Genomic DNA, 12014 nt, shown 5'->3' on the forward strand with positions numbered 1-12014 from the left:
ACGATTAAGCCACTTAAATCGGGTCAGCCAAACATGCCCTATATATGTTGTTTAGAGTGCTATCCAGGGTAAGATCTACGCGTAACATGCCTCTATCCTTTAAGTTTTAAGTAGGTCGGTTGTTTTCGTGAAGACCCTCGGTGCAAAATTAATAAATAGTGTGATATATGACAAGAGGCCAGGTATTTTGAAGATAAATTTGGCATAAATATACTAAGGAGGACAGCAACATGATCATGCTCACATGCCGCATGGTCATGCCAAAATAATAAAATATTCAAGAAGCCAGGAAGGACAACAACATGATAATATTGACGGGGTGCATAATCATGCCAAAACATGAAAGTATTACAGTGATTTGAGTTTTATGGTGCATGATCATGGTATTTTTATTTAATATTTATTTTAACTATATTTGTTTTTATATTATTTTAGGTTTAATATCCCTATATAAACAATGATATTATGTAACATGTGAGAATCTTTGATTGGATAAAAACTCCAAGAGTTTTCTCTTATTTTTCTTATGTATTCAAGAATTCTTACTCGTAAATTCGATTTTTGCCTTGTGAATTCAAGGTTTTTAAGTATTTCTCGTGTGAGATTCCTTGCGAGAATTAGCATTTGATTTTTTTCGCTTTATCATGCGTCATAGTGTGTGATTTTCTAGAATATACCTAGGCCTTGACATTGTTCCTACATGAATTATTTCAAATTGAATGCATGTACACAATCAATGCAATCCTAATATCCAAGATAATTGTCGATGAACGTTCGTAACTGATTTAATGGATCAAAAATGAAACGTGATTTTCTACCCACCATGATTGCCTTACGGGCGGTACGTCTAATCCAAAATTACCAAAAAAAACTTCATAAAAAGACCTTTGTCCTCTACACCACAATTGACGGATTTAGATTGTTTGTTGCTCGGTGATAAGGGTGTTCATCTAATCCATCAAAACGCAATTTTAAACCAAACCAATACAATTCAGTTCAATTAAATCCGTAACCACAATTTTTTTTCTTAATGGTTATGTTATTTGAACCATATAAATATAAATTATTTGGTTATGGTTTGTTAAAAATAATTTATGGTTAATCTGAACCGGACCGTGTAGATATTGTAATAATAATAATATATTTATAATGAACAATTTATTTATTTAACATTCTTGATTTAGTTCTATAGTTGCCAATTTTATTTTCTGATGAATATAAAATAATCAGGGTGTGTGTTAGTTTATGTCTTTGTTGGAGAGTTTGAAAAAAAACAATCTAGCAAATTATTACAACTTTTGTCTCCCTCATTTCTTTACATTTTTTCACATGCTTCATACGTATTTTAGGGCAGCTATAAAGTATAGTTCTGGAATTCATTTTTAAAATTTTCTTGTTTTATAAAAAATTGAACATTATATTATTATTTAAAAGAAAAAATCAAAAAAATATGCAACTACGTTTAATAAGAGCATTAAAGTGCGAGTCGAGCCCCGTCACTCGATATAAAGAATTGAGGGTGATAGAGATAATACATTTTAGAAAGTCTTTTTACTTACTTTTTGATAAAAAAATATTATTTTTTTAAGTATTAAACCAACAATCTCGTTATACAAAATAGACCGCAAAACTTCTATTATGATATCATTATGTATTTTATGTTGACATTTTTAAATTATTTTTCTACACATTCTTTGTTTGGTATCATTATTTACGGTCTCAAATAATGTTTACGATGGTGAAATAAAATCTTATACAATAATCAATTTTTATAAAATTAATCCGCGGTTAAACCGACCAATCCATCTTATATAGATTGGTTTGGTTTGGTCTCTTCATTTTACCGGTATGGTTTGGTTTCAAAATTTAAAAAACTGTTATTATCGGTCTAATTCAAGAAAGTGTAGATACCGGATTAAACCAATCCGTGAACACCCATACTCGGTGATAGGAATCTTATATGTCATGTTTGACAATTGAATGCAATGAATAATGAACATGGAGTTTTAGAGAATATAAAGGGGTGGTGATTTGTATGAAAATATATGTGTTGTGCAAAACATGCATGTATAATAACAAGTCTAAGTCATATTGACAGCCCTGAGATTAAGTTGTATGATAATCAATATTTGTATTATGTAATTGTATTACTTGAGTCTGTAAAAATATTTAGTAGATTAGACTGGGGGATTTTTATGTGAACGAATTCTAAGATAAGGAATAAATTTCGGAAGAAGATCAAGTCTTGATCATGTCTCAGAGAAAAATGAAGAAACTTGGAGTTAAATAATGCTGTTATAGGAAAAATGTTCTAAGTCCAAATGACTTATAGAGAAATCTCAGATATATCGACAAGTCAAATGAAGATGTAGAGAATTGGAGATATCGACAAGTCAATACCTCATGTAGAGATCTCAAAGATATCTACAAATTAAAATTTGTATGTAGAGATCTCAGAGATATCGACAAGTCATTTTTGCATGTAGAGATCCCATAGATATCGACAAGCCATTTTTGCATGTAGAGATCTCAGAGATATCGACAAGTCATTTTTGCATGTAGATATCTCAGAGACATCGACAAGTCATTTATCGGCTCCAGTGACTTTTTGGAAAGAGAATAGAAAGTAAAAAGAGTAAAGTAAAAGAAGAAAGTGAAAAGACTTGTATTTATTGTCAGTGTTTGTGCCCCTATGATGTTTTAGTTTAAGACATTTGGATTATTAGTATTTATGTTCTACCGATTATTCTTTTTATAATATATTAATTCTTAATTTACTCCGATATAAATGTTAGATTAATAAATGTCCTTGAAATATAATATGAATTCTATAGCTCTAAGTACGTGACTTATAAATGAGATTATGAGAATAGTAACAATATTCTTGAAGGTCCCTGGTCAAGTATTATTATTAATGGACAATAATAATGCATTAAGACTGGTGTGTTTGTTGACTGATGATCACATCTCATTGATCATGGGTATAGTGATACTAAAGTAAAAAACACAGGCATATGTAAATGTATATGGTGCTGGACAGATACTATATGGGGTTATACTCTAGAAACAGCTGCATATACACTTAACTAAGTTATGACTAAAGCGGTTCAAAATACTTCGTATGAGATATAGAGTGATAAAGGTCATAACATGTCATTTATGAAAAATTGGGGACGTAAAGCGTTTATAAAACATTTAGCCTCTGACAAGCTTGAACCAAAATTAGATAGGTGCTATTTTGTGGGATACCCAAGTGAGACTAGGGTTTAGTTTTTATAATCCTTTCGAGAACAAAGTGTTTGTTGCTCGGGCCGCTGTATTTCTTGAGGAATAACTACTTTCTAAGAAAATCAGCAGGAGGACAATACATCTCGATGAAGATCGAGAACCACACGATAACATTGAACCGAGGTTGGAATAAGATCAGGGTGTACATCAAAATGTTGAAAGTAATCATGTTCAGGAAACACAATTTATTCGCAGATCTAGTTGGATTCACTATGAGTCCGGGAGAAATTATGGATTTTTTTTACTCAAGATAGTGATGTGATACTTACGGATAATGATAAGCCTCTCACCTACCAAATGCTATGAACAGTCCAGACTCCGAGAGATGGCTAGAGCCCATGAAATTTAAGATAGAATCCATGTATCAAAATAAAGTATTGATTTTAGTTGATCCACTCAAAGGGGTAAAACCTATAGGGTGCAAGTGGGTTTTCAAGAAGAAAACTGACATGGATGGTAAAGTACATAACTATAAAGCGCGAGTAGTGGCAAAATGTTTCAAGTAAATTCATGGTATAGACTATGATGATACTTTTTCACCAGTTACTCGTCACGTCTATCAGGCTTTTGCTAACAATAGCTGCTTACTTTGACTATGAAATTAGGCAAATGGATGTCAAAACCGCTTTATTATATGGGAGCCTTGGAGAGGATGCGTATATGATATAACCTGAGGGTTTTGTCGATCCAAAGTTCGCTAAGACGTTTTATAAGTTGCTTCTATCTATTTATAGATTGAAGCAAGCCTCAAGGAGAACGAATATTCATTTTCATGAAACGATCAAAGAGTTTGGATCTTGCAGTTTTCGTATTTATAAAATTTGTGTAATAATCAAACAATATGTTGATCTACGAATTAAATATTTGTTTTTCGCATAAATCCTGCGACGGGTTTCGAAAATTCTGTTTTTCACGTTTTTAATTACTGTTTTTGTTGCGTTTATGTGCTCGAAACCCTTCATTTATAAGTGAAAAAACATGTGACAGTTGTCACGTCACGTCAATCACGTCTCTCATTATTCTCGAAAAAGTGATTGTTTAACTTCTGAGGCCGCGCCCTATAAAGAAGGTACGCCCTATGGATTGATTATTACACAAATTTTATAAATATCGAGAAAAGTTAAAAAACCAATTTTTTTTCAATAACATATGTAATTTGGTGGTAGCTGTTAGGCCCAAAATTTGGTACAAAGATTATTCAGGTCAAATGAATGAAATTAGGTCAAAGGTATAATAATCCAAACAAGGATCGGGGCTTGCCTACATTCCTAAAAAGGGAAGGGCACTCTCTCTTAAAATGACAACTGATGTCATATTGAAAGACAAGGAATGCCCTAACTTCCCAAAAGGTTAGGGCACGCCTATGTATTAAAAGACAACCCATTATGAAAGAGGGATAAGAATAGAAAACATCTTGTTGGGCCTCAGAATAGGAAAACAAGTAAAGATATTAGATATGATTAGATGATATGAATTTCTAAATTAATAGCCCAATAGGGGTCCAATTGTAAGAGAAAAAGGCCCAATTGGGACTACCTATAAATAGAGCATACTTGTCCTACTTGTAAGGGGTTGGAAAAATAAGTATCAATAAATAGTATTGTTTCTCATATAACATGACTCATATTTAGGGTAATCATCACAACCCTTAAATAAGGAAAAGTCTTGGTTTTATTATGGGACAAGGCGCGCCCTCAATTGATAGACCAGGAAGAATATGACCAAATTCTTAATGAGCACCAACACATTAAAATGTTAGGGTGCACCTTCATTGGTAAGATTGGTAAGATGGATTTGGGAATAAACGTCAACATATTGTTTGTACGAATTTTTTGGATGCTTCAAGTGGGGAAAATTATAGTTACTAACATATTTGTTTTAGGGGGTCTATAATTATTAAAAAATAAATAATTAAAATAAATTAAATATATAATTTTACGTGCTTATTCCGTTATTTTGGGTACCCGATAGAAAATTCGTTTTTAAAATTATAGTAAAAACTTTCCGATTTTAAGAGGGAGGGTTGCTTATTTCAAAAACAAAACCAGCACGTACTGATTGGTGGGACGTGGGAGGGAAATAGGGAGCGCGAATCTGAAAAACCAAAGTTAAATCCGCGTGTCTCTTAAACGCTCATCCAACCGTCAAACAAAAACCACATCCAACGGACTACACTCTAAATCCGCGTGATCACCTCTCATTGGCTAAAAATCACACCCCTCTACTATATAAACACACATCTTCTCTCATCCACAACCACAAAAACCCAAAATTCAAATCTTACAAATCCCCAATTCAATTTCTTCATACTCTCAATTCAATGGCAGGAAGAGGAAAATCACTCGCAGGAAGCAGCGCTTCGAAGAAAGCTTCGACTTCTCGTAGTAGCAAAGCAGGCCTTCAGTTCCCCGTCGGTCGTATCGCTCGTTTTCTCAAAGCCGGCAAGTACGCTCAGCGTGTCGGCGCTGGTGCCCCTGTTTACCTCGCCGCCGTTCTCGAATACCTCGCCGCCGAGGTAGTTACTTATTTAATTGATTGATTGAATTGATAAATTTTTGATATTGTTGTGTTTTTGATTGATTGATTGATTGAATTATGGTTTGATTAGGTTTTGGAATTGGCCGGGAACGCGGCGAGAGATAACAAGAAGACTAGAGTTGTTCCGAGACACATTCAATTGGCGGTGAGAAATGACGAGGAGTTGAGTAAGCTATTGGGAGCGGTTACGATTGCGAACGGTGGAGTTATGCCCAATATTCATGTTAATTTGTTGCCCAGGAAGGCTGCTGCTTCCAAAGGCGGCGATGAAGATTAGACTCTCAAAGTATTGATTTAGGGATTGGTGGTGGGGGTTTATTATTATTGTTCTTTGAGGGGATAGGATTAGTGATTGTGTAGATTGTTTCGTAGTAGTTTCAATGCTGATTTGTGATTTACGTTTTTTAGATTATTAGTAGAGATTCGAGTTTAAGTTCAATGAAATAGTGCTTTTTTTAAATCATATTTATGATTTATTGCAACTATATTTTTTTATAACTATCTACCGATTATGATGTAACTATAGGGGATAGACCTTGTTTACACAAGCTTTATCAAGCATATATGATAAAACACAGGAATTGTAACTTGAAATTTAACCATGGAATATTTTAAAATACTTTGATTTTGGCAGAAGATAATAGGTTTGATTGCTTCTGTTTGTCATAAAATCAGAATCAATTATTCGCATAATTTATTTTCTGTTTGTTTGTTAGAAATGAAACGGAAGGTTATGTAAATTAGGAAGAAGTGAACGGAAAGTATTTATTGGGGTTTTGGAATCTTTGAAAGATTTTTTTTTTCATTTTAGGATTTAATTAGGATTTCGGCCATGTTAAAAAATCAAACTGAATCAGCTTGGCTGATTTTGGGATTTGGATACTTGAAATTATTTTATTCGACATTTGAAGACAATTTCATCGTAGTAACTAACTATCGGTTATGCAGCCCTGTTTTTTTTTTATTTGAAATTGGGCATCACATTTTTTAAACTTTGATTGGCAATTGTTAAATTTTGCATATTTTTTTAACAGAAATTTATTTGCATAGATTTGTTTAAACCTTTTGATGCAGCACAACCAATTGTATTGTAGTTGTGCAGGCCGAGGTCAACTTTTCTTTTAGCTGTGTATGTTTAGAAGGTCAGTAGCTCGCACTAGAGACCCCTCGGGCCTTCTCTTAGAATGAGGAAATGTTACGCTTTTACTGAACTAAAATTGGGCTCGTCCAAAAAGTAGCTCAATAAATTATGGGCCTGTTTGGGAAGAAGAAAATAAGTTGCTTATGGACTTATAAGTCCGTAAGTACTTATCGACGAGTGTTTATACAGCCAATTTATAAGTAAGATTTTTCAATTTATAAGTTGATAAGTTAAATGTTAGTAACGACGTACTTTTTTCAACTTATTTTGATTTTTCGCCTTTTTATCAACTTAAGTTTAAAAAAACATATTTTTAAATATTAATCTAATCTCAAATTCACAAAATAAGATAATTATATTCAAAAATTATTTATTTTAATTAATTTATGTAAAAAAATTCTGACTTATCAAACACTTATATAACTTATAATGATTTAGTTACTTATCACTTATAGATTAGTTATCTGTTTTAAGTTATAAGTTACTTATTTTAACGTTTTCCAAAAATGCCCTCCTACTAAGCTGAGACCAAATTTCTCCTTTTACTGTTCGCTCTAGTGCAGCACCTTATTTTTGTTTGAAATGTACCATCCACTAACTGGTCGGTCGCAGTGGCAGCCAACCGACCCGGATCCGGACTCGGACCCAGATCCGTTAATCTAAATGTCAATATTTATGTCCAATTTTTCGGGTTTCAGTTTTTATCGGGTCTCAATTTATTTATATAATTATTTATTAATATTAGAAAATTTTATATTCAATTTTCTTTTGAATAGATAATCAATTTACCTAAATCCCTAGCAAAAACATTAGCGTACTAAATTCATAATTTGAACTCTAATTAAGTACACGAGTTTAATAAATTAAGTAGATTAAATTAAGTTTAAATATAAAGAAATAGTAACTATAGATACTGGTTGATTGGCCCAGCTCATTCGACCAAGCCCAGACCCTCTTTAAGGCATAAAACATGGGCCCAACTCAACTCTACATCCGAGTTTCGTACTCAGGCAGGGCAAACCAAGTGTTAGCTATAGGTCCAATACGACCCACCGGAAAGCTAAATTATTGAGCCGAAGACCCAATACGCTCATGGACCGAATGCCCACTTTGACAAAACCGTTCAACAAAGGATCAAAACGCCTCCACTTTTTTCCGCTCCAATTTTCGTCCGTGTTTTACGTATAACAGGCGAACATTTATGGTAGGTTTGGGTATAAATACACCATAGAATGTAAGGAACACAAAGTTCAACACACACCCTCTCAAATTATCTCTACGTTCTTGTATTCCTAAAATCCATTTTAAATCCAGATTACTTATTCTCATAACGGAAGTGAATCAGGGGACAATCTCTCACATTATCTTACTTTTCAGGTCAAAGCCGAATGACTGTCTTGACTAGCCAAGGGTTGTTTTTTAAGCCGAAGGGATCTGGGCATAACACCGAGTAATGCCCGACAAACTTTACTGACACGACACATAGGCCACTGAAATCGCCGTAAATAACCTACGCCTGATATCGCCGCCTCCTACGCCTGCAAACATGACATGAACCTCCACTTTTCCAGGGACGTGTGCCACTTTTGTTTTGGAAATTTATCAAAAATATAATTTTTTGTAAAATAATTTGTAATTTAAAATATGATATTTATACGAGTAATGGTATTTTTGTAATTTTTTTTAAAACTAGGATATGTATGAAAACAACCTCTTTTTTTTAGCAGGAAAGTTTGAACCTATTATTTAATCAATCAAAATATGTAGTACTTGTTAATGAAGGTTGGGAATTGTAACTTTATTAAAACTTGGAGTGGGCATTGTGGGCAAGTTGTGAAGCCTATTCAATTGAACCCCGAATTCATGTGGGGGTAGGTCCGCTTAAAATATAGAGGACCACATAGAAATCAGAATGATTGGTTAAAAGGAGGTCCGCTTCAATCCACTCATTTTCGTTACCTTTTGCTAACGTTTTTTCACGGTTTCGAGAGGTTGGATTTGAGACTACACTCCAATATCATTCCTTCTCTTAATGCCCTTTCAACACGTTAACTTCCTTCTCCACATTTAACACCAACTTTAAAAATATCTATTCAAGTAAAATATAATACGTATAAGAAAAAACCTATAGACTAAGTGTTAAAATAAATAGTTTGGAGAAAAATTAGTTGAAAACAAATTTATTTGTGATTGTAATTTATGTTTCGTGATTGTAATTTATCACTAAAAAATGGACTTCAGCCGTCACACATAATCATCATAATAACTTGCTCATAAATACACGTGCTACTTGACCTCATTCAATGGATGCAATAAGAAGCAGCCCCACAAATTTACCGGAATATAAAAAAAAAATCATAGCTAAAAGCCTAAAATACACTGCTACGATTACTTTAAAATGACCACACTCCCCACTGTTAATTTTTTAATTAAAAAATTGAACGATGCTAATGCATTGTGCGCTTTCTTATCACCATTGTCCATAAGCGTGGTGATATTCTTTTACTACACTGTTTATAATGCTTTTAACTTTTAAGTTGGTGTTCGGGGGTTAATTAAACTAGTTTATAATATTCAACTTAAAATTTTTAAATTTCAAAAAGAAATTATTACTATTTTAAATGGCACCTAATTTCGGTTGATTAACATTTTCATTCATATTCTACTTTTTGATTCATTTTAAAATAATATCTCCCCTGATTATTATACTTTTTCCCAGATATATTCCACATATAGTTATAAAATATAAATAAGAACATTAAAGAATTCATACATATTAAATCTCATTAATATTCCGATTCTCTCAGTTAAATAAATTATCATCTCAATCTCCAGATATATCAATATTATAAAATTACACTAACAACAATTCCAACTACAATGGCATATTTCTGGGATTTATTACACTCCATAAAAATTAAATTTAACACTAGCATTTGGTTCGTAAACGAAACAAAGTCGAATCTAATTCTATCCGGACCCAAATAAAACCCATCCACACTCTTTTACCGTCCCGTCAACCATATCAAAAAGGCACGTTTTCCCAACTTGCTTCCCATCTCTCTCTCTCTCTCTCTTTTTCTCTCTCTCTCCTACTACTACCAAATTCGCCGGAAAATCCCCAAATATCCGGCAATCAGGGACGATGGTGTCACCTGAAAACACCAATTGGCTGTACGGATTGCTGGACGATATTGCAGTTCCCGATGCTAATTTCTCTGTCACACCTCCTTTTAATTGGCCTACACAAACCCTAAACGACTCTTCACTTCATGTCAGGTTCTGATTTTTATCATTTCTATAAATATCCCTTTACATACATGTTTTTACTATATTTATTTATTTATTTGTTTTATGTTCAAATCTGGAAACCTATAGTCTACTGATTAGATTTAGGGCTCCATAGGTATAAAACAATTTTACATTTGTTTCAATAAATTATTATTTGTTTGTTTCTTGTTACAATTTTCCTCTTTTTATTTGTATAGGATTTGATTTTATATTTAATTATTTTAGTTTTAATTATTTTTGCTTGATGTATTATGTTGAATTGACATCTGTATTAGATATTGTTGTATTAGATATTGTTGTATGCGTTTCAACTAGTTATAGCTTGTTTAAATACGTATATATTGCAACTTATTTCGGGTAATTATCAGATTATTATGTAAAATTGTTTTCTGGGTTGCTTACTTTTTCAGTTATATTTTGTTTTTTTTAGTGTGGAAACTGATGGGTCAAAAGGGAACTCGGGTGTTCTTATGGAAGCAGGCTCGAAAAAGCGGTAAACAATCTTGCTCCTAATTGTGTTTCTTTTGATTGGTGTTTATGAATTAAACTTTGGCTATAAAATTTTTTGGTAGCGGTAGCTATCTATCATGGTATTCTTGGATATGTGAGAGTTTCATTGCTTCGTTTCTCTTTGGACACTGTTAGCTGTTAGATGACTTTGGTTCTCTGTAGTTGTTTGCCTTTGGTTACTGATATGTGCCTTGTAATACAGGGTAAGATCTGAATCATGCAGTGGCTCAAGTAGCAAAGCTTGCAGGGAAAAGATGCGGAGGGATAAGCTTAATGACAAGTGTGTCTCTCTTCCTTTCTCCCTATACGTATCTTGGATTTGAACTTGATAAGTTTGGTATCTTGGATTAGGTTCATGGAATTGGGTGCAATTCTCGAGCCAGGGAGGCCTCCCAAGACAGACAAGGCAGCTATACTTATTGATGCCGTTCGAATGGTAACTCAATTACGTACTGAATCCCAGAAGTTGAAGGATACAAATTCAGATCTCCAGGACAAAATCAAAGAGCTGAAGGTGGGCATTTAGTGCATTTATCTTTATTTTTGGACGAGAATTTAGTGCTTCTATCTTCATCTGGCTCTGGCTAAATTACAGATTTGTATGCATTGTTTTAAAATTTTAGGCCAGTCATCTACAATTGCATTATAGTTACCTTCAAAGGTACTTTTAGCATTAACCAGTATTTACATTTACTGACTAATGGTCATGTCTTATTTTCTAGACTGAAAAGAATGAACTCCGAGAGGAAAAGCAGAGGCTGAAGGCAGAAAAAGATAAGCTGGAAAACCAGTTAAGTACGATTAATGCACAGCCAACCTTCCTGCCTCCGCCACCCGCTATTCCTGCTGCCTATCCTCACGCAACATATGCTGCACAAGCTCCAGTGGCAGGCAACAAATATGTACCTATAATCAGTTACCCAGGAGTTTCCATGTGGCAGTTTATGCCACCTGCCTCTGTTGACACCTCACAGGATCATGTTCTCCGCCCACCAGTTGCCTGAGTTGACAGTTGTGCTGAACATGTTTTGATATAGTCTGTCTTCATCAGAAACTGTAACTCTTTGATAGTTTTTGCTAATGTAAACTGGATTTGAATATTTGATAACTGATTCTGCAGTATGAATTAGAATGTTGCCATATTGGTAAACTCATTGAGTTGTGGTAAGTAAGATAAGTTATTGCTGCTTGTTGCCTATTGGACGAGGCACTAGGGAACTTCATATTAACAGTTTTTGCGCCAATT

At 33.6% G+C, this 12014-nt stretch overlaps 2 protein-coding genes across 2 annotated transcripts; both read left to right on the top strand.

The window, feature by feature from the left end:
- Positions 1-5532: 5532 nt before the first annotated feature.
- LOC141721272 (putative histone H2A.3) lies at positions 5533-6289 on the top strand. Its single transcript, XM_074524101.1, has 2 exons — positions 5533-5803; positions 5897-6289. Exons 1-2 carry the CDS (start codon positions 5609-5611, stop codon positions 6101-6103), a joined length of 402 nt encoding a protein of 133 aa, XP_074380202.1. The 5' UTR covers positions 5533-5608; the 3' UTR covers positions 6104-6289.
- A 3689-nt stretch (positions 6290-9978) lies between these two features.
- LOC141721270 (transcription factor ILR3) lies at positions 9979-11918 on the top strand. Its single transcript, XM_074524100.1, has 5 exons — positions 9979-10246; positions 10689-10751; positions 10971-11048; positions 11120-11282; positions 11491-11918. Exons 1-5 carry the CDS (start codon positions 10113-10115, stop codon positions 11770-11772), a joined length of 720 nt encoding a protein of 239 aa, XP_074380201.1. The 5' UTR covers positions 9979-10112; the 3' UTR covers positions 11773-11918.
- The last annotated feature ends 96 nt before the right edge of the window (positions 11919-12014 follow it).

The sequence above is a fragment of the Apium graveolens genome, chromosome 4, assembly GCF_009905375.1.
Source record: "Apium graveolens cultivar Ventura chromosome 4, ASM990537v1, whole genome shotgun sequence".
Taxonomy (NCBI): Eukaryota; Viridiplantae; Streptophyta; class Magnoliopsida; order Apiales; family Apiaceae; genus Apium; species Apium graveolens.